Source organism: Mus pahari, chromosome 10, assembly GCF_900095145.1.
Source record: "Mus pahari chromosome 10, PAHARI_EIJ_v1.1, whole genome shotgun sequence".
In the NCBI taxonomy this organism is placed as follows: Eukaryota; Metazoa; Chordata; class Mammalia; order Rodentia; family Muridae; genus Mus; species Mus pahari.
Window position 1 is genome coordinate 62,807,637 of NC_034599.1, and position 24,072 is coordinate 62,831,708.

Below are 24,072 nucleotides of genomic sequence, written 5' to 3' on the forward strand. Positions count from 1 at the left end.
TATTTGGCTTCTGTTTGTTGGTGTTATGCATATACACATGCATATATAGTTTTAAACAGTTATTTAAGAAGTCTGGATGGTATGTAGCCTTTTAGAAAACACTAGTCCACAAACATTTTTCCATGTCCTTCTTTGTTTTGTTCTGTAATGCAGGTATGTTCTGGCCTCTGCCTCCTGATGGACCTTGAGTCCCTACTTTCTTCCATCTGTGTTCTTAGCATTGCATCCTTAGTGTTTGATAGATGTAACACGTTATAATAATGGCAGTATTAATGTTACGTTTCTTTTCTCCCCTCTTTTTTTTTTTTTTTTTTACAGGTAATGTGGCTTTGGATAATCTGCAGATAAAAGAAAATGCTCTGGTAAGGGTCATTATTTTTCAAATTATGCTTAATAACTCAGCTAATTTGGCAAGCTCTTAGAAACGTTTGGTTACTAGACAGCCGTACCAGGTACCAGATAAAGCGACTGAGTCACTCCAAGTAGGGTTCTTTATTTAACTATTTGTCATTGGAAATCATGAGATTAAAGATTTACAGTTTACCCTTTAATGATCAATTTTTTTTTAAAAAAATGGAATTCATTCCTTGACCTAATTTGACTATATAGCTTTGTTGTCTACGTTTCTCTTACAGACATATCTTTTTTTCTTCAAAATTATCTTTATACATTTTCCAGGCAAATTAGGACTTGGTGGTAACCAATGACCTAGGTTCCCACTGGAGTAGCGCGATGACATGCTAGCCATAGAGTACTGAGGGAATAGTAAGGTGTAAGGGGGACTTACACTTCAGCTTTAGTGAGGAATTTACATTATTTGCCTTTGAGCTAAAAGCAAAGCAGCACTCATCCTACCGGCCCAGTGAGGATACATTTTAACCTGGTATGCAAAACTGACATCTGCGATGTCACTTAAGAAGGTTTATTCATCACACTTTAGATTACCGCATGTATGTGTGTGTGTGTGTGTGTGTGTGTGTGTGTGTGTGCGCGCGCGCTTCTCCCCTCACCCCCTTTTAGACAGATTCTCATGTTGACAACTTTAGCTTCAGTTTGACTATGTAGCTAAGATTCACCTTTAGTTCCTGACCCTCCTGCCTCCATTTCAGGTGCTAGATTTTCTTATTTCTTAGTTTCAGTTTCTTGTTGTGCTTGCGCAGTGGTTCAGTAGCAGAGCCCACCTTCACTTTGTGGCCTGGCCAAGATGGGAATCTCTTTCTCTGGCACACTGGAAATACTCAGAATACCCAACTATCTTTCCCTGTCTTTATGTGGTATTGCCACAATTTTTAACATTTTATTTAAAAATTTAGAACTTAATGATTCTGTTACTAGAGGTTAGAGTCGGGTATGAGAAGATTTTATAAGAAAATAAGTATAAAAACGGTGAGGTCAATTTTCATGTTAATCCCCAAAAGACAGATTGAACTGTCAGCATAATTTGAGTTCTAGTTAAAGTTAAGTGTAATAAGTTACTTCATAATTTACAGACTTCATTAGTGAGAACTAGCTCCCTTTCACAGTTTAACCCAATTAGTGAGGTTTTATTGATTGGTTGATTGATTGATTGGTGGTTTTGTGGATGGAACCTTGTGTCTTCTGTGTGCCGGACTGGTGCTATTACACTGTACTGTGTCCCTAGCCTGAAGTTTTACATGAAATGGGAACTTTATTCCTTGTTGGAATTATTCCAAGATAATAAAAAGTGAGCCCAGGACAGTACTTACTAGGTGGCCTATGTTGAATATGCTTCTCCTGACCCCTGGGGAACAGAGTCCTTACTTACGCCAACTCTTTTGTCAAAGGTATCGTGTTCTGTTCCTCTGCACTTAGAATGTTTATAGAATTGTATGGTTGTGAGAATGGATTCTTAGTCAGTTGTAACCTACAGTATTGTAGTTCAGTGTTTAAATATTCACAGCATTCCTATATGTTACCCAATACCCGACAGAAAGTCTACATGTTAAATAATTCCTACTAGGAACTCAGTGCTGACTGATTAAAGTTTAATAATTCTGAAGATTTGAAATTGTTATGAATGAGAGTTATGGTTTAGTACCCTGGGGTACAGATAAACCAAAATTTATTATTGTTTGTTGGTATGTGTAATTTATTGAAGAGAAATGCTAGTTTGGTAAATAGTATGTTAGAGCCTTCTTTTCAGGGGGTTTTGTTTACTCATTTGCTAAATATTATCTGAGAATTATTCAGTGAGTGTTTTCAGCTGACTTATGAGCACAGACTCTGTTCTTTTCTTCTTCTGGTATTTCAGGTAAACAGTGTCCATCTGTTTCATTTATTAAAATAACCAGTTTATGTAATTACTTTCCTTCTGAACTGTCTTCTGTTTTTCCTGTTTATAATTTTGCTTCTTTGGAACTTCTTTATGCAAACCTACCGTTCAGTGAAACAATCGTAGCTCTGAGTTACTCAGCTCTATCACTGATGTGCACCAGGGATTTGGGGGCTGTGTAAAGATGACCTTTAATTTTTGTCTTCCTTCTGAAGAGTGAATTGGACGTTCCTTTCAAAGTCAAGGCTGGCCAGATAGGTGAGTACTTCTCTCTACATCGAGTTGGTAGTCTCTATAGAGTTCATTTTGCTTGTACTGTCTAATCCGAGAAGTCTTGGCTTCACCAGAAATGTGGGAATTTCTTGTCTTATATTAATTTCAGAGTTCTAAGCCTAACGAACGTCATATATAATACATATCTACTTTAAAAAAACCAAGGAGCTAGAGAATTATTCTCTGAAGTGGAACAACATTAGAGCTGTAGTTGTGACCTCTGGGCGTTGGCTTTCCTACATAAACACCTCCATTCTCAAAGTGATAGCCCAGCTTCCTGTACAGTCTCTTTATATTTGTGAAAGCCATACAGTTTTAAAGCTCTGTTAAGTAGACTTAAATGAAGCTCATGTCCCTCCTGTTTGCTCACTCATCTTCACTTGATGTATTATGCAGCAGTGTGGTATGGACCATGTGCGTTGGTAAGTACGAAGTCTCCTTCTTTGCAGCCAAACTCTTATCCATTATTCATAACTCAGCATACGTGTCTGCTGGAGACATCAATATGAAATTTTATATACAAAACTCTAACCAAGTGACTTGATTTTTTTCTGTTATATCTATCAGTTATCTGTTGTCTATTTATTATCTATCTATCTATCTATCTATCTATCTATCTATCTATCTATCTATCATCTATCTACCTATTGTCCATCCATCCATCCATCCATCCATCCATCCATCCATCCAATCAATGATCTATCTAAAGTACAGCTCCAGATGGGTTACTGTCACTTTAGAATTTGACTTAATGACTTAAACACTCCTCTTCTAAAGCCTACTGCTAGATTACATAATTTACCTTCTTCATCACTATTCTGCTGAATTTTAGGGCTTTATCCTTTACCATTTTAGCATATTTCTTCCCCTTTTATTGAAAATAGATTTTTTTCTCACGTAGTAGATCCTTATTACCATTTCCCCTTCCTCTAAATGGCCAGTTCTTCCCTCCCTCCCCTTACATCTGAGTCTACTCTCTTTCTGTCTCTCATGAGAAGATAAACAAGCTTCTAAAGGATAATAATATATTAATATAATATATTGATATAATATATAAAGAAGTTAACATGTCTGAATTGGACAAAACAAACAAGGAAAAGCACCCAAGAGAAAGCACAAGAATCAGAGACTCACTCATTAGCACACTCAGGAATCCCATGAAAACACTGAACTGTAATCTATACTATATATGCAGAGAACCTGGTGCAGACCTGTGCAGACCCTGTGCGTGCTGCCTCAGTCTCTGTGAGTTCATATGAACTTTGATCATGTGATGCCTTCCATCCCATCTGGCTCTTACACTCTGTCTGGCTACCTCTTCCTTAGGATCACTTGAGTCCCAAGGGAAGGGATTTGATGGAGGCATCATATTTAGGGCTGAGCATTCCAAGGTCTCTCACTCTCTGCATAATGTGCAGCTGTGAGTCTCTATATTTGTTCCCATCTACTGCAGGAGGAAGCTTTTCTGAGGGCTGAACAAGGCACTAATCTATGAGTATATCAGAATGTCATTAGGATTCATTTTATTGCTACATTTATCATCATCATCATCTAGAACTGTAGTATTTGGTTTTCCCCTAGGTCGCTGGGCTATCTAGTCTCAGGTGTTTGTTCCCCCCAAATGTTGGGTATGGTTTCCATCTTACGGAGTGTGCCCTAAGTCAAATAAGATGTTGGTTGGTTACTCCCACAAGCTTTGTGCCACTATTGCCCTAGCATATCTTGCAGACAAGATAGCATTGTAGATAAAAAGGTTTGGGGGTGGGTTTCTATTTAAGTTTTTCCTTTGGGAGTATGAAGGCTACATTCCTGTATGAAAGACTCTAAAATATAGGGGTGAAGGCTCTAAGTAGAGATCAACTCAACTTCTCTATACTTAATGAGTTGTGTAGGTGTTGTCTTTCATAATGGGGACTTATCATCCATTTGTACAGAATAACTGATAGTCTTGGCAATAGCCTGGATTTCCCCTGGGATCACTTTGGCCAACAACTCAATTAGATGTAACCCAATCTCGGTACTGGAAACTCCATTTGGTAACAAGAGATAGCCAGTTGAGGTTTGTCTCCTCTATTATTTGATAATTTCATTAGGTAGGCATATATATATATATATATATATATATATATATATATATATATCTTATATATACTGTATATATGGAAGCTGCTACTGTGTTAGGTTTCCATAATGCCTATTTAGTGGCCCTTTATTTTCGCTGTCTCTCCATGTATTCTCTCCCTCATCCCCCTCTCGCCTCCGCCTCCTTACTTTATCCTTCCATACCAGTCTTCTGCATCCATCTATCTATAACTATCTATTTTATTTCCCTCTCCTAATGAGATCTATTTGTCTCCCTAGTCCATTAGTCTATATGTAACCTATACCTAACCTCAGATTGAAGCTTGGCTATCAATGACTTAACAGCTAATATCCATATATAAATGAATGCATGTCATATTTGTCTTTCTGGGTCTGGAATATCTCACCCAGGATGATTTTTTTTCTGGTTTCATTGGATTACCTGGGAATTTCATGGTTTCTTTTTCTTTTCTTTTCTTTCTTTTTACTGACTGAGTAACACTCATATTTTGTAATGTACCAGATTTTCCTATTCTATTCTTCTGTTGAAGGATATTTAGTTTTTTTCCAATTCCTGGCTATTGTGAGTACATCAGCAATGAACATGGTTGAGCAAGTGTCCTTGTGCTAGAATGAAGAATCCTTTGGGTATATGCCCAAGAGTGGTATAGCTGGATCTTGAGGTAGATCAATTCCCATCTTCCTGAGGAACAGCCACATTAGCTTCCATAGTGACTGTACACATTTGCAGTGCCACCAGCAATGACTGAGTGCCCCCCTACTCTGCTGAGTGATCCCCCTACTCTCTGAGTGCTCCCCATTAAAGGAGTATTGCCCGTGGTTTTGACCTTATACTCACTAAGAAGGCAATTGCCCTGTTAGGAGGTCATCAAGTTATATGTGGGTATTATCTGTTGTAAAAACAGTTGATAATTACTATAAACCCACAAGAATTAGAAGTGATCCAGAAGTGTACTGATGTTGTTTAGGCTCCTCTGGCCTGGAAGCCATATAAGAAACCCAACAGCTTTGAAAATTGAATAGAAATTAAATTTAAAATGTTTAATTAATTTAAATTATATGTGTGTGTGTCAGGCTAGGGATGCCATGGAGCTCAGATGCCCTTGGGGTTGGAGTTAGAGGTATTTATCATCTACCTGACGTGGGTGCTGGGAACTGAGCTTGGACCCTATGAAAGGGCATTGGGTGTGCTTAGCCTAACCATTGACCATCTCTCTGGCCCCTGAGAAATAAAGTTTTTGATGCAGAAATAATTTGAAATTTTATCCCTGGACTACATATCCACATAAAACTGACGTGGTTATATAGCTATCCAGTTGACCAAAATATTCTCCCTTGTAGAACATTATTTTATTTCCTTTTAGTTTGTTGTATCAAGTTGTTTGTTGAACACCTTTCTTTATGCCAGTGATGCTGATCATATGACTTAGTTGTTCATGTCCATGAGGGAGTCAAGTCAGATTCTTTTCTACTAAGTCTTGCTAGCAGCACTGGCCTAATATCATTATTTATCAAAATTATAATGAAGGGGACTAGAGAGAAAATTTCTCAGTTAAGAACACCAGCTGCTCTTGCAGAAGAACTGGGTTCAATCCCCTGCACCCATGTGGCAGCTTACATCTTAACTCCAGTTACAGGGGTTCCAGCACTGTCTTCTGGCTTCCACAGACATACGTGCTGCTCAAACAACTACACACACAAAATAGATAAGTAAAAATTATAATGGAGGAAGATATTTTATTTTTGGAACATGGAAAACTTCTGGGGTAGGAAAGGTTAGGACAGATGTGTAGCAATCATGACAGCTGACTGGTACATTAGCTGTTTGTGGCCTTGGAAAGAGGAGCTCTAGAAACTGGGAAAAAGATAGAGATAGGAAACAGCCTCTGAGAGCCAGGTGTGGTGGCGCACGCCTTTAATCCCAGCACTCGGGAGGCAGAGGCAGGCGGATTTCTGAGTTTGAGGCCAGCCTAGTCTACAAAGTGAGTTCCAGGACAGCCAGGGCTACACAGATAAACCCTGTCTCGAAAAACCAAAAAAAAAAAAAAAAAAAAAAAAACAGCCTCTGAAATTGTTTTGCCTGTTTCAGAAATCGTATTTCCTTTCTCTTCTGCCATGTGTCGCCTTCTCCTCATATAACACCAAGTGAGTTACAAATGTTAGGCCCATAGTTCTGTTGAAAGTAGGTGTTTTTACAGGCTTGTTTCTAAGTGTCTTTAGGCCGACCTTCAACTTGCTGTGTAGTATGACTGGCTTTGAACTCCTGACCCTCCTGCTTTCAACTCCCAACTACTGGGATTACAGGTGTGCACCACCATGCTCAGCTTGATACAGTTGTTTCTAAGAGAGAGAGTATGTTCTGCTTCTAAGTGATTTGTGAGTACATATTTGGAAGTTAAATCTGAGTTTTACAGCATCAGCAACATGAAAGATGATAATACCGATTACAAAACAGCATGCCTTGCCTTCACATCCGACCCCTTCCATCCATAGCTGTTTGACCTGCTGCCCACATTCATAAAGAAGAGAAGGGACTTCTCTGCTGCATTGGTTCCTGTTTGCACAGACAGTATTTACAGTGGCTGTGCTGAGTTAGTTTTCAGCGGGACTGGAAGAGCATGTGCAGTCTTGAGGTGTGTCCAGCGCTGAGCTCTGGCTTCAGCCTCCTTATTGATGACCTTGCTGGGCATCAATGATTAATGACAGTGAGCTGCCTTTTCCTCTTCCAAATTGCAGTGATTACAGTTTGACTTACCTTAGGGCTTTGAGATATCAAATGAGGTAGTTTTCATAAAGCTTGGAAAGATAAAATATACATTTTTAATATTGATTCCCTTCCCCTCCCTTTTTTTCCTGAGTGGCAAACATACTAAATGCCTGGTGAGTTTTGTACTTTTCACAGGAAATGAAAATTTTATTTGTGTCTTCTTTAGCAGTCAAGTAAGGATGTAAGATGGAAATTATGTTTCTTTAGATAAATTAACTTTGAAGATTCCTTGGAAAAACCTTTATGGAGAAGCAGTCGTTGCCACACTAGAAGGATTATACCTGCTTGTGGTCCCTGGAGCAAGTATGTTGTTTTACATTGTAATCACTCAGTAACGTTGCAATGAAGTGAAATTGTTCCCCGTGAAGTGTTCTAATATAACGAGGAAGCTAGAATATGTGCAAAAAACTGATCATGTGTCTACAATGTAGTGAATATGCGTGCATTTACAAATGCACATGTGTGTATCGTCAAATGTTTGTGTATAGAATGCTTTTCTGTTGTTGCTGAAAATTCAGTCTATTTTTAAGCTTATTCCCCCATGAATAATGGAGGTAGATAGATATTACTTTGTACCTCAAGCTTTTTTAAAAGTTGAGATGCACTTGACAGATGTACTATTGAAGAATGAACTCAAGTAAGAAATTTAAAATCTACCAGTATATTAATTTACATATTTCAAGACTAGAAACTTTTCTCACATTTTCTTGCTTCTGATTTTTTTTTTTTTTTTTTTTTTGGTTTTTTCGAGACAGGGTTTATCTGTGTAGCCCTGGCTGTCCTGGAACTCACTCTGTAGACCAGGCTGGCCTCGAACTCAGAAATCCACCTGCCTTTGCCTCCCAAGTGCTGGGATTAAAGGCATGCACCACCACGCCTGGCTCTTGCTTCTGATTTTAAGCAAGTGTTCCTTCACACAGGTGTAACAGGTAGTTTCTTTTTTAGGAATCACAATATTTTAGTAATAACCAATATTTGGAAATACTGAAGCTTAGTATCTTTAGTTATTAGTGTTTTCAGCTAAAATGAACAATTTGAATGTTTTGGGAAAAGTGACTCCCAGTTCCCAACCATAATGCAGATATAGCATTTATTTTCATCTCGCCCACATCACTATCTACAGCACTGGGGTTCTTACTTACAGTTACCACTTTAAATATGTAGTATTAGCTTGACTTTTTCATATGTCTTGTGTTTTATGCTTTTCACGGGGATAGTGAAAGGCTTGAAAGGTAGCGAATATTAACTTTTTTTTCCTATTATAAAATACTGATTATTTCCCTTTTTATCTATTAAAATCATTTTTTTAGTTCATCATATAAATATTGCCTTTCATCATGGCCACTTCATATATGTATTTCTTACAAAATCTCCTTATAGAGTTAACTTTTCTATTTTCTTAAAGATTTATTTATTTATCATATGTAAGTACACTGTAGCTGTCTTCAGACACTCCAGAAGAGGGCGTCAGATCTTGTTACGGATGGTTATGAGCCACCATGTGGTTGCTGGGATTTGAACTCTGGCATATCAGGCAGCTTACAACTCCAGTTCCAGATCTGACACCCTCTTCCTGCCTTCAAGGGGACCTGTACACACGTGGTGAGCATAAACTCACACAGGCACACACAAATACACATAAATAAATAAATAAATCTTTAAAATAGGTAAGTAAAAGCTGGGTGTGCATGGCTTTGATCCCAGCACTAGGAGGCAGGGGCAGGTGGATCTCCAAGTTCAAGGCTAGCCTAGTCTACAAAGTCAGTTCTGGGGCAGCCAGGACTATACAGAGAAACCCTTCCTCAAAAAACAAGAAAGAAAAGAAAAGAAGAAAAGAAATGAGGGCAGGCGAGCAGGCCTCATCTGGGCCTCTACATTGACATCATCTGGAGTCAATGTAGATTGATAAAAATGTTTTCACAAAGTATTTTGGGAATAATTATAACATCATTTTTATCTATAATCTCATATCTCATAATGTATATTAAGAAAATAGAGGGCTGGTGAGATGGCTCAGTGGGTGAGAGCACCCGACTGATATGGGTGCTGGGAAACGAACTTGGGTCCTCTGTGAGAGCAGCAAAGGCGCTAACCTATTGTGCCATATCTCTAGCTCCCTTGAATCATTTTTATAGGTACTAAGACTCTTACCACTCAGGCAGTAGCAGCCAGTATTCTGACTCATTTTTTATCTTCTGCGTTTCTCTTAGTTATCTACCCAGCCTTTTCCATCTTTCCTGGCTTTAGCTACTTCCTTCTTCTAATTTCTTTCTTTTTTCCTTTGTGAGGTTAATAAACAAATAGGAATCATTTATGTGTAAAGTTTTTGTAGGTTAATTTTTGCAGAAGTGTTTTCTATCTTATAAAAATAATGTTAACATATTGTAAACTAGGCTAGCCTTGAACTTGGAGATCTACCTGCCCCTACCTCCGAGTGCTGGGATCAAAGGCATGCACACCCAGCTTTACTTATTTTAAAGATTTTTATTTATTTATTTATTTATTTATTTATTTATTTATTTATTTATGTGTATTTGTGTGTGCCTGTGTAAGATTAAAGTTTTCCACTTGTTTGCTGATTTCATTTCTCTTTGTGAGAATTAACTATATGCTTTTAGGTATTAAGTATGATGCTGAGAAAGAAGAAAAATCCTTGCAGGATATTAAACAGAAAGAACTTTGCCGAATTGAAGAAGCCCTTCAAAAAGCAGCAGAGAAAGGTAAGTTTATTTTATTAATTAATCGTATAAATACCTAGACATACCTATATTTTAGGCATATTTAATGTCATTTCATGGATTGTTTGTTGGTTTATTTATTTATTTATTGAGTCAGAGTTTCTGCATGTAGCCCTGGCTGGCCTGGAACTCAAGCTGGCCTGGAACACAAAGAAGTCCACCTGCCTCTGCTTCCAGAGTGCTGGGGTTAAAGTTGTGTGTCACTACCACTACCCAGCTTTCAAGCCCAGTTCCGAAGAATGAAGCTTCTTTTCAGATCTTAAAATACTGTTTATAAATATTTCTGTGACCAACATTGAGGATCGGTTGGTTTTGTCTGGTGACTTTTATTCTAAGTTCCTGAAGGCATCTGTCTTTTGAATGACATTGAGGTCTATGTATTTTGAGTGTGTTCATTTACATATTATGTGTGTGTGTGTAAGATGGCAGGGTTAAGGTGTCACAGTAGGAGATGTATTGCTGTGTAAAAGTCTCTGCTGCTGGGATCCTCTTTCCATCTCTTCATGAGAGAATGGATTTTCAAAATGAGGTTTTCTTCAGGTTTCAACATTTCAACACCCTCAATAATTTCTCTTTTTTTTTTTTGTCAGATAAATTTGATAACTAAAGTATATCTTGATTTTGACTTTGATTTCTAGAGCCAGGGTGGAATGAAATGAAAAGCATTATTAGTCTGTAGTGTCATGATTGAAGAACTCTTCAGAGTCTAGTCAGTTTATCTCTATAAAATTAAACCATATCCTGTTTCTGACCGAGATACAATTTATCAGTATTGTGCATCATTTTTGAGTCATTTGGTGGTGTGTATACGAATTTCAATGACGAAGGCAGGTAGTTTCTTATTACATAAGGTGAATATTTTTGAATTTTATTCTTTCATGCTGTGTATACGTCTTTTTTTCTACAAGTAAAAAGCAGATACTAACTTAGAAATGAGTTGAATTTCAGTTACACTTGAGATGGAGAGCCTCTTTCTGTGGCTCTGGAAACATGAACCTGTGAGGAGTCTATTTTAAAATGACTTCTTGAGCTAGTGTGGTTGTTTAGCTCTGACTGCTCTGGAGGTTGATATGGGAGACGCTGTGGCCCAGTAGTGTGGGCAACATCGGAGACTCTTCTCAAACAATGGTCTCAAAACAGTATCTGCTCTTGGGGTTTCCATGTCACTGACCAGAATCCCTCTTTCCCCAAGTATGGTTTTCTTTTGTAGAAATGTTGATTCTTTACTAGAAGTTACTAATGCCAGTCATAATACAGAGGGTATTAAAATGGAAGAAAACATGGGAAAGCCTTAATAGTTTTTCCCTTTTTTCTTTTACACTTTAATAAAGCATGATGAGGTTTTCTAATGGCAGTCCAGTAGTGTTTATGGTTTCTAAAAAAAAAAAAAAATCCATTTTGCTTCATTAGAGTATGTAGAAATAGTTCAATAAAAATGAGGTGTGTCACTTGGACACTAGTGGGACTTCATTTCTTTCTGTATAATTCCAAGTAAGTTTATTTTCTTAATTTACACACACATACACACACACACACACGTACACCAATGGACATACATGCACATACATGTGCATATACATGTACACACATATATTCATCTAGGCATAATGACATATTTAGGTATAGTGATACATAATTATACATTTATAATCAGTCACATATATAATTAAGATTTTACCTTTGTGAAGTCTCCATCTCACTGTTTTTCAAGGACTATTCTAATAGCTTAAAAAGTAATTAAGTGTTATCAGTGCTCTATAAGGAAGGTGTGATCTGGCCTGTTTTAGTAGTTGATGGTTCAATTGGCATAATAAGTTAGCTCTTCGCTGATGCATTTGGGTCTGGTAGAAACTCACGCTTTCTCTATGGAGGGTGAACACCTATGGAGCTAGTCCTGTGTTAGGTCTGTGCAGTAGGAAATGCAAACATGGCAGCTTCTTGGGTGATGAATTTTTGGATTTGTCAGAATGTATTTAAAATTCAGAAGGTGAAATTCAGCTTCAGGTACTGGGTTCTGAATGTAATGTAGATTAATTTAGGAATTGAGGAATATGCTGCGAGATTATTTTCCTATAACTGAAGAAAACTGTTTTATCATTTTGACCACGTTTATAAATATTCTTTCCTAGTTTCTGTTAGATATGCATCATCTTCTTGTGAGCTTTTTATCTGAGCGATAATCATATCCTTTAAATCAGTGGTTCTCAACCTTCCTAATGCTGCGACCTTATGATATGGTAACCTCTGACAATAGAGTTATTTCATTGTTACTTCATAGTTGTAATTTTGCTGTGGATATGAACTGTGATGTAAATATCTGATATATTGAATATTTGTTATCTGACACCTGAGGGGGTTGTGACCCACAGGTTGAGAACCATTGGTTAACTGCCTCCCATCTTACCATATTAATTAATAGTTACTACATTATTATCGCACTTTCTTCAGACTTGCTTTCCCTGTCTTTCTTGATTTTTAAAGCCTGGGGTACCATTGCCTGTGTAGAGACTCAGGGAGACAACGAGAGGGGATGCTCTGGCCTGCATGGGCAGATAAATACAAGCAAAGATAGAACCATCATGTCGATTTACTCTAAAACACACAGCTTCCTTAAAATGCCATTACTGGCTGGGCAGTGGTGGTGCATGCCTTTAATCCCAGCACTTGGGAGGCAGAGGCAGGCGGATTTCTGAGTTCGAGGCTAGCCTGTTCTACAGAGTGAGTTCCAGGACAGCCAGGGCTATGCAGAGAAACCCTATCTTGAAATAAAAAATGCTGCTACTGTTGTTTGGAACAAAACATGAAGTTTTTTATTTCAATTTTATAGAATTTGCTTAGCTATAAAAATAAGCTTTTTTTCCCTTTTATTTCTGTGGAGTGACTTTCTGTACTTGGGAAGCCATCATATACAGCTTCTCTTATGTTAGCTTCTACATTTAAAATGTTAATTTTGCAAGATAATATATACATACACACAACAATCAAATGCCCCCCCATAACACTTAGCGTGATAGATGGCAGTTCCCTGTGCACATTTTGCTGTCCTTCATACCCTGTTCTTTTAAGCCAGGTTATGATTTAGGAGTCTCAGTGCTGTTCTTTTCTGGTTCACTAACGTCTGCCATTGTTGTTTCTTTTCACTTCAACCCCGTCTTGTGTTGACACGAGTCCAAAGGCCATAGAGACATGCCCTTTGCATTTTTGCAAAGTCTGAATGGGTCATAATTTTAAGCCAGTTACCTACTATGACAAGGTAATTGTTCAGTATTAAGGTCTAATGACAGACTGATTATACTTCCTTCTAGAGGTCTTATTTTTCTTGACTTGAAAACATTCCCTTTCATTCTTTGTTTAATCTGCTGTGAAATGCACTAAGCTTGACACATATGACCTGGTGATTTTCAGGTGTTTTCCAACTGCTTTCATTCCTGTTTTGCTCCTCTCTACATATGCCTTATTTTTCTTTTCTTGGAGTTTTCCTTCTGAATTATTTTTTTCCCATCTAGTTTATTTCAGTGCTGCATAAATGAGCCTCACTTCCTCACCAGGCAGGAGCTCTACTACTGAGCTTCACCTTCAGTGCCTGTGTAGTTTAAAATTCACTTAGGGTTTGGGTCTGCACACGTAGTCTTGCCGAGCCTGTCCTGTTACTCCTCTGTTGAATTAGCTCTTCCATGGCTTCCTTGCCTGTTCTTTTGTTTCCTTCTGTGTTTGCTGGACACATCTACTAGCTCACAGTGTGACTGAAAGGTCGCTCAAGTCTGAATGCTAGATTTCTTTTTCCCCTGGGTTTAGAATATCACATTCAAGATCCTGGAAGTAGTAGTTCATACTAACAGGAGGCTGAGGCAGGAGAGGTTGACTATAGAACTGTTTCAGAACAGACACACACCACACACAGACACAGACTCTCTCTCTGTCTCTCTCTATCTCTGTCTCTCTCTGTGTCTCTCTGTGTGTGTGTGTCTCCCCAAGAAACTCCCAGCTTCCCAGGCTTCCAAACCAAACAACAGTGACAACTCAAAACACAGTATAAGGAGCTTGAGAGTTGGGATGTTGTGTGCTGTGTCTTATATGTTGCTGAAAATAGAACTCTGATGTCAAGCAACTTGAATTAGGCAAGAAGGTGTTTGTTTAATGATGGACAGGAGAAAGCGTTAAGTCCCATCAACAGTGCACAGGTAGAGTGTTAGGAGACTTCAGAATGGGATGACACTGTTAAGTTGTGCAGTTCAGTGTGTTCTGTGAACATGGAAGAGAGAAAGAAAGAGTTCTTCAGGTTGGGGAGGCAGTGTAGACAGGGTAGAAAAACCCAGAGCACATGTGGGGAACAGCTGGAAGTTAAGGGGAGGGAGGGAGGGAGGGAGGGAGGGAGAGAGAGAGAGAGAGAGAGAGAGAGAGAGAGAGAGAGAGAGAGAGAGAGAGAGAGAGAGAGAGAGAGAGAGAGAGAGGAGAGAGATGGATGCAACTAGTTGAGATCACTTTAAAGAGATTGGAATGACAGGGTGATGAAGTCAATGACCACATTACCTGGTGCAAAGGTGAACTTTAGCTGCCAGCAGGCTGAGGAGGGGGAATTCACAACCTTTCTTTAAAAGTCTGAAGTTGCAGTCTGGACTGTGCTTCCTTAGGGAGGGAAGTGGGAGAGGGACTTGTCTAGCCAGTATTGACTCGAGTGAGTAAAGTCTGCAGGGCAGCTTGTCTGTAAGGAACAAGTTACACAGTGAAGTAAGAGGAGAATTTCTCATCTGACTTTAAAGTTAGGGGCAGATATCATGGGACCGTAATGAAAGTGGGCCAAATGCCAGGCAGGAGGAGGACCCAGATGGCAGATTTGTGTTGTGTTTGAAAATGCGAGCTGACAATGAGACCCAAGCTGTCAATGCTGTTTACCTGCCTTGCCCAATTTGATTGTTACAACTTACATGATGGGGAATTTTGTTTGAATATAAAAGGGAGGTTTATATGTTGAAAGATTGGACGTGGTGTCTCTGGGAATGTTTCCTTAGGGGCGGATGGTTTTATGCCCCTGACTCTTCACATGTCCTGCAATGTGGTTTCTGAGTTTTTGAAGCTAAGTTTGGGTGCATTTCCCATGCAAAACTAAAGGTGTCTTATCATGCTTTGCGTTTCGGTTCCTGCTGCCGTGGGATGCAGGCGCACACTCAGGGGAGTTCATGTATGGCTTGGAAAGCTTGCTTTACAAGGACGTCAAGCCTGGTGGGTATGCATGGTTAATCTTACTTCATGAAACTCATGTTCTTATTTATGCCTGAGCTTTGAGTGGAGTCCACTGGATAGCGTGCATCCTTTGGGAAATATGGAAATGTAATTCATGTTCCTACCCTTGTCATCTCTTCCTCTTCCCTTCCTCCGCAGCCATTCACTCATTCACCGAGTCTTTGAGTGTCTCCTGGAAAACTGTGCTGGGAGCTTGCTGTTTGTGAGTGAGCAAGCACAGTTCACTGCCCCTGTAGAATTCTCTGGGAAATATGCACTGCCCTTCCTTTGGCCTTAGTTTTCAGTACAGTAATAGTGTCTCCCAACTGAGTGCTTTCTCTTGCTTACAGCAGAGTTTCAAATTTGCAAGAAGCAAAATAAATAGTTATATATATTTATTTATCTTAATACTTCATCCATAGCCGCAAGGAGGAACTCCTGCATTTCTTCTCCTGCCCTCCTGACTGTGCAGTCTTCTCTAGTCTGTTGTCCTGTATAGTATGCTGAAACCTGAAGCTTCACAAAAGCAAACTGAAGGCTGTTTGCTGTAGGATTTAGAATGGAAATCTTATGTACACTAGGATGTGCACCAGATATTTAGCAAGTTTCACTATTTTAAATGAAATTTATATCTTTATAACTCTTCAGAAGTTTATGTTAATTTCAGCACAATTTAGATTTGCTTTGACTAAATGGTAACTGGGTCAGCATCTCAAATTTCAAATACTGAATGCTATGGTAGAATTCCTATGCAGATAATTAACTTCTTTAATATATATGTTTGACAGTGAGAGAATTTGCATGGCAGTTTCACAGCATTAAGTGAAATTATCTTAAGAACAATTTTTCATTTTAAAAATCTAGGTATGGAAGTAACCATGGTGGACTGCTAATTTGTTACTTTACAAATAAACCCCAGTAGTAACCATGATTGACTGTAATTTGCTACTTTACAAAACTACCACTGTGGCAACTATGGCTGACTGCTAATTTGTTACTTTGTTCAATAGGAGGATAGCATGGGCCCATTGTGCAGTTTTATAGGCTGCAATGAACCAGCTCTCTGTTGTGTTTTCTGGCCCTTCTAGGAAGAATCTGCCTGGAAGTTATAATGAATGCTGGTGACCTATCCTCATACCTTACACAACCACTCGCCTTGTAAAAGCCAGCAGAAGGCACAGTGAAGAAAGCCTTAGCTATTCATTACCTTTCTTCTTCTAGATTTTAAAGTAATCCTGGTAAAATTAGGCTCACAGTGCAGTGAGAAGATTGGTTTGATGATGGCATTGTCCTTCCCTTAGCACATGTGTTCTTCATGATCGTTCCCCTTTCAGTTTCTGAGTGCATATTCTTCCCTTACTCATGTCATTTTTTTTTTTAAACATTAGAGTATCAATTGTCAGAAAGGCAGAGCTATTAGAGCTATTTTCATGGTGATATTTAAGAATTTAACTTTTCACTGAGTTGATTTGTATGCTGGTATAAGCAATGGCTTGTAACAGTGGCTGCCATGGCCAGATTCACGGAGGGACAGCTCACTGGACCACTGGTTACTATGTTCTTTGCTACTGTGCACTCTTTACAAAAGCAAAAGCTAATGAAACGTGCCAGTATTTCTTAAAGTTTTTTCTTGACAATATAGAATTTAAATTTAAATGGACACTAACTCTTGAGCAGGTCTCTAAAATGTTGTGGGACACAGGAGAAAGTGTGTGTGAAGCATTTCTGAATGCTGAGGTAGCTGATTCTCAAGGGTGATTGTTCGTGCAGATGTGTGAACTGTGTGAACTTGCTTCTTATGGACAAAGGCTGTTTTTACTCAAAAGATTGACAGATTGTCATCATTCAAGTTTGAGTGTGTAGCGACTATACAAAACAAAGTAAGAGTGAACTGTCATATTTGAGTAGGAACACTTGGTGCTTTTAAGGAAACAGTAGAATGTTAAGAACCCCTTATTTGCCACCTCGAGCTTGACAGCCACCTAGTATGCCCAGTATGCCCAGACATTCCCAGGAGACTCGGGTGATTGCAGCTAATTTGCCTCTTGTGTTAAACACGGCAGGACGGAACATGAGGAGGCTCTGCCTCACTCATTGCAGCATGATTTCCGTATGCCCAGTGATTGGAGAGCCATGGCTGTCTGAAAGGCCCATGTCACATGTGCGGTGTAGCCAACTGACTTTTATTTGCTGACTATAATTAGATGATAGATCTTATATATAATTTAAAAACCTAATTGAGAAACTCTACTTACTAAGCTGGAGTGCATTCCTCATAATTACACAAGACCATGCAAACTCTCTTCCTTTTTCCAGTTCATATCTGCTTTGAAATCATATTTGCATCATGTACTTCAATCAGAGCAATATATCTCAGCAGATTGAAGGCTGAAGCAGATATGTGAATTTTGCCATCTTCCACTAAGCCAGATATTAAAGGCCTCCACTAAAGCCAGATATTACATTTGTACAAATGTAAAATCATGTGATTCTTTTCACTGTGAATATAATATATATACATGTATATATATTATATGTATATGTAGTACATAACTATAATCAAGTGATGGTTTAATATTATGTTGAATGAATTAAAAAGTTTGTTTTTATTTCTAGTGTCATAAATATGAATAATAATAGCCTACATTACTTAAAATCTCTTCAAATTGCTCATGCTTTAAATGTGAGTTTAAAGGTTCCCGAGACCAAAATTTTAAGAACTGTTTTAGAGTATTTGAGAATCAGAAATTTATTCTTCGTTAGATTAAATAGGGATTTTCTCTCAAAATTATGTAGCTTTTTTGTAGAGTTAAAATGGTTTTAGGAGGGCTGACATGGGGCCTCCCACATTGACATTAAAGACAGAACAGGAGCTTGAGCACTTGTGAACTCAAGAGACAGTGGTCAGGGCGGGAGGCTCCAGCCAAGTGCAGTGCCTCTCTTACCTTCCCCACGTGGTGTTTCTTTGAGAACTCAAGTCTTTTGTATGCTTGATTTATGGAGTGGAGCGCTAGTGGCTGTGCCATTCAGCTTCTGTTATGTGTGTAAGGGACTTCTTCTGAAAAATCAGTTTATTCTTGTAATTCTAGCTCTTGTCTTAATTTTACGGTAGAACAATTTGCAAATATCAACAAAATAAAATAGAACTTGCAGCTATATATATATTCCGGTCGTATATTTTGTATTTTGTTATAATGTTTATGTGTGGATGTTTCAGTTCGTTTGAACAGGCATATATTATGTGCCTGTGCTTAGATATGGATCTCTGTCCTTGGAAGTCTCTTGCTAGATGGGAGCCTCTTGCCCACTGGCACAAAAATCAGGCGAACAGTTCAGATACAGAGCTCATGTTATTTATTAGGATTTTGAGTAAGGTTCAGACCCTGAGGCTGCACAGAGCTGTAGAAAGCTTCATACAGGGGGTGAGTCATACAGCAGGAGGGTTGGACATGAGGCCTGATTGCAGAGAGGTGTGTAGGGAGGCGGTAGCATCGGCATTAGTGTGTTTTGGAAATTACAAATATCAGTTCTGCAGTTTCCCACACGGGTGGCTGGCACGGGTGGCAAAGGCCAGGCCTTTGTCACGCACACACATTCGATTTTACTTGTCAAGCTGCAGAGAGCCTTTACGTGACTTGGAACTGACAGGCTCAACTAGGATATTAGATGCAGTAGCAGTGCAGACGGTCCTTTCAGCAGAAGGTGAGAATGGGGAGCAGAGTCAGGAGACTACACAGAATTGCCTCCGGAGGTCAGGTCACAGCTGATGCCCGGCTGTCAGTTGATCAGAACACTAGAAGGTTGGGTAAGAAAGGTGTTGGTTAATGGGAAAATGCCAGATAAGGAGGGTACAATTTAGAGGAACCATTGCTAGCTGAAATGTACTGTTTAGTGTACGTTTTATACCCTCCTAGTTTCATGAGCTATACCTCATGATGGAGCAGTTTTGTTTGTAAAGATCATCATCTAGAGAGGCCATGACCCTCAACCCAATGTCATCCCATTTGTATTCCTGTGCCCCTGCCGCACATTGCTCAAAACCTTTCCCTGAAGACTTTATATCATTATCATTACATTTCCAATATTTGGTTACATTGAACTTAAAGTGACACTGTAATGTGTAGTTATTAATATTGAAACTCCATTGGGAATGGATACATTTTATCCATATTTTATGTGATTGTACCTGCCAAGTTATTCTCTAGGATAAAGGTTGTTCTTTACTGCAGAATGTTGATATAGTAAAGAAAGCTTGTGAGTTTGTATTTATGTTGAAGTAGTTGGTCAGTGAGTGTAGAGGGAGGTAAGTCTCGCTGAGCTTTGATGTCAGGAAGAATTCTCGTATTTTCTTTTCTGTCCTCTTGTCTGCTAACTTGACTTTTATCCTTTTCTCACTAAAATGCTTCCACTGAGAAGGACGTAAGCGTAAAAAGCACAAAAAACATTTTAAGAAACGTTTTAAAGGTCTTGATCGCTCCAAAGGTAGGTACAAGCAGTTCTCTACCTGTGCTGTTTATACACCTTGATTTCTGTCTAAGAAGGTAAAATGAACATTAGTGTGCAGCTTAACATAAAACTAAACTTTAAGCTGGAACTATTTACCAGATTCTAAAATAAATCTAAGAAAGGACCGTAGCATATGTTGTCATTTCTGTTGTGTAGTACCTTTAGCGCTCTTTGGCCATCGGTTGTGAGGTGTGTAAGATCTGCAAGTCTTGAGCTCCTGTTTTTCTCTTTTTCATAGATAAGCCCAAAGAAGCAAAAAAGGATACATTTCTGGAAAAATTGGCAACTCAAGTAATAAAAAATGTTCAAGTGAAAATTACAGACATTCACATTAAGTATGAAGATGATGTAAGTAATTTCAGTATTTTGTTGTTCATTGAATGTGTTTTATGATATTCTGTATCTTATGATGTTCCATTTGTAGATTAACTGAACCTAATTTAAATTTAGGATAACCACCCCTGTAAATATGCTAGTGTTGCACCCTTCCCACTGGGCAGTGCTGGCCGGGCTGTGCATACATAAACAGAGTGGAAAACCCTGCAGAGGTTGCCTGTTCTCTCAGCTTTATTTGGATTTTGTTGTTGTGCTCTGATGTAACTTTAAGAAACTAATTTCACTTATATTGTCAAAACAATTAGTTGTGAAAGGTGATGGAGTAACTGTTGGTATTGACAGTCAGCAGGCAGGGCCGCTGGTCAGTGTAGTTACAGCCTCTTACCAACCCCTGAGGGGGTCTGGATGGCTCAGGAGCACCCACACTGGGGTTAGAAGCTAATCTTGGGGGAGGCCAACTTGGATTTCCATGTTAATTTGCCTTAAGTTTGACTAGATTAGAAGACTATTGATGGACAGGATTTTATTTCCCCTTTCTGGGCTCTTTGTGTGACAGTATTCAATGAGATGCATATGTAGTGTGAGATAAAACAAAACAAAACAAAACAACAAAACCACTCTGTTGCTCACTTTATCTCTTGGCTTTCTGTAAAGTAAACTTTGCTAACTCAGATACTTGCTGTAGCAAGTCTGGAAAAATGTACCCAGTATATTATGGAAATGAGTTATTGTTAAAGATGTGTGGAGAAATGGGGCATTTCTGTACTGTGACTGTAAATGCAAATGATTAGAACTGGTTTTGAAAGCAGATTAAGAGTACCAGAAGATCCAACAACTGATTTCTGGGTATAAAGCTGAATACATAACCTAGGTACAGAGAGGCAGCTGAAATTCAGTGGACAGATGAATGGCTAACAAAAATACTGTACATTTCCACAGTGAAATACTGTTAGGCCTGAAAACAGGCAGTTCTGTCATTCACAGCAACATGGCTGGAGCTGGTGATTGTCATAAAGTGAAATACACTAGTTACACAGAGACAAATACTGCATGATTTCAAATATATATATATATATATATATCTGAGTATGGGGATTATAGGTGTGCGCCACCATGGCTGTCTCCATTACATATTTATATAAATTACTTATATGTATTAATTACAAATAAAGTCTATGAAGCTGTTTGTGCTTTCTAGCTACCCCAGAGCATATACACATATTTTCTGTTTGATAAGGGTCTGTCTGACAAGACTGTGGTGTTCCATTTGGATGATGCAGAACTCATTTACAATTTCTTTTCTTTTAGTTCATGCTTCCATCACAAGCAAACAGTTGCCTATGGCTTTTGAGCATCCTTCAGTGGTCACAGACAGATATCATGCTCATTGTGATATAGGCTAAACACCATTTATTTATAACTATCACGTACCAAAGTTCAGAAATAGAAAAGCAGTTCATTCGTGGTAGGTTTGGGATAAATAGACTTGGTCAAGTAAATATTAAGATTCTAAAGCATGGCCACAAGAGGAGGGTTGAAAATTCGAGACTAGGCTGGGTTACAAAGTGAGATCCTGTTTCAAGAAAAACAAAACAACCTCAGCAAAACCCAAGACCTAGAGCCTTTCCTTAACAGACACTCTCGAAGTGTTTAGGGAAGGAAAGCTATAAAGATGGTTCACGTTTCCAAAGATGGAAATCTTAAGTGCTGAAGGGATTGCCTGTGGAGGACATCACGATACACACAAAGGGCCATGTCTTTCTAACCATCTAAGCAGGAGTCTGCTGGTCATAGTTCTGGGAAAACAGCATATTAGTGGCCTAGGAGCTGTCGTAATGCTTCTATGGACACACAGCCATGTCAGGCCTCCACTCCTGTCTTTGCAGACCCTGGGCTGTGTGACTTCCTCTTGGACATGTGCTCACCAGCTGTCTATTTATTATTTTTATTAAGTTTACATTTTACTTTAAATTTAAATTTTTATTCTTTTGAGAATTGCATACACAAATCCTGTGTTTATATAATTTCCAGCCCTCCTGCCACACCCTCCAGCTCCTTCTGTGTTCCCTCAACTTTGTCTCAAATTCATGACCTCTACTTTTTAAATCATTATTTTTAGTTACAAAACAAAACAAAACAAAACAACTTCTGAATTAATTTGGTATTGTTCCTATGCACATACATTTTTGGACTGACCACTTATGGGGAATGCTGTCAGTTTTAAAGGTTTCACCATCTTTTTTTTCCCATTAATTTATTTATTCACTTTACATTCAGATTACAGTCTGGCATCACACAGCCCCTACCCCCATGCTCTCCTTCCCTTCTCCTCTGAGAAGGGGGTGGGCAACCCGCTGGGTACCAATCAACCCTGGCCCATCCAGTAACTGCAGGACTAGGCACATCTCCCACTGAGGCAAGACAAGGCAAGGTTCCACCATCTTATATTTAATGTTCCTTTTCTTCCTTGGTAGGTCACGGATCCAGAAAGGCCGCTTTCATTTGGTGTCACCCTGAGAGAATTTAGTCTGTTGGTAATGTTGGCTTATTGCAAACTTCTGTGGAATCTGTAAAGTATTAATATTCTGAAATCAACTGAGTTGCCCAAGGCCCACTGTTGCTTTAAACAGCTTTTATGTTTCTGAAGAACTCTCTTGCTACACATTTTCTCCAAGTTTGCCATTTTCAGTAATATTTTATATTTAGCAATATTTCGATTTTTTAAATGCTTTCATATAACAAATGTTAAAGCATTTAGAAGAAATAAATGCTGTGTCTTGCACATGTGGGGAAGGAACAGAAGACTGTGTAGTGTTCTGAGCTTGTACTTGGTAACGTTTTGTAGGATCTCCAGAGAGTAGAGAAAGTGTGTATGTGTGGAGAGAGAGGGGGGTGGGCTGGGATATGTTAAATTATTTATGTTGATTAGATATTTTATAGTCCAGATATTTTCTCTTTAATCTCTTAAGCAATATAAGGTATGCATAGTATAGGCAGAGTAGAGTTTTTTTACTCTTCTAAGTAACTAAGTGGTAAGAAACATACTTGGGGATGTGGAGTAGCTTTTGATAAAGCAGAACACTCAGTAGCAACCAGAGCCTGAGTTCTTAAGGGTAGAGGGGTCATTGATCTGGAAAACTGAGCCAAATAGTAGACTTCATAAACAGCATCATACTTAACTTTGAGTGTCTACTAAGTAAATAAAAACAAACAAACAAAAAACAAAAAACATGAGAACTAGCAGACTGGTCTGTAAGGCATACTAGTGCAAGTGGTTTTACTGTGTGCTGTTGCCATTCCCCAGTCTTTGCTCAAAGCTCCTACTTTTTTGTTTTCCCCGTGTAGCTGTTCCCTTTCACAGCCTGGTGATTTTGCTTAGGTTGTAGAACTCATGTGAGGGAGTGGCTTGCCTTTGTTGTTTTTACTTTCTTCTTAGCGTTTATTAGCGCACTCCCTCATTCTCCCTGCCTTATTGTGACAAGATCCATAACATGTTGTTATCCCAAGTACTGAGCTGGGCTTCTAGCTAAGCTACACATACCAGCTGATTCAGAGAGCGTCCCTTTTGTGTTTTGTGAGATTTGAGTCTATCTCAAGTGTGCAGCTCGTTGTCCTGCTTCAGCTGCTGGGCCTCACTGATAAGGAAGAGACTGATAAGGAAGCCTGCTGCCTCTTTTGTATACACTCTGTTCTTCCTTTCATCTTCTTAGTGACAGCCCTGCTTCCATATTAGGTCCCCTGTGTCTACAGGTCTCATTGTCTCCACACTCCTGCTTTCTGTCATCCTCCTCCAGATCAGCTTTCTCTTTCCGTACATCTTCCTATAAACCGTTAAG

General features: G+C 38.9%; 1 protein-coding gene across 4 annotated transcripts in view; it reads left to right on the forward strand.

Annotated features, from left to right (window-relative positions):
- The window catches only part of Vps13c (vacuolar protein sorting 13 homolog C), a 155,572-nt gene that overhangs the window by 13,201 nt on the left and 118,299 nt on the right, over positions 1-24,072 (forward strand). For 2 of the 4 annotated variants that reach the window (XM_029543807.1, XM_021206145.2), the window contains exons 2-9: positions 319-362; positions 2,509-2,551; positions 7,644-7,739; positions 10,055-10,156; positions 15,332-15,394; positions 19,811-19,876; positions 20,139-20,248; positions 22,711-22,770. In XM_029543807.1, the coding sequence (XP_029399667.1) occupies positions 319-362; positions 2,509-2,551; positions 7,644-7,739; positions 10,055-10,156; positions 15,332-15,394; positions 19,811-19,876; positions 20,139-20,248; positions 22,711-22,770 (584 nt within the window). The remainder of the gene's footprint in view (positions 1-318; positions 363-2,508; positions 2,552-7,643; positions 7,740-10,054; positions 10,157-15,331; positions 15,395-19,810; positions 19,877-20,138; positions 20,249-22,710; positions 22,771-24,072) is intronic. The other 2 variants (XM_029543808.1, XM_029543809.1) reach the window with 1 other exon arrangement.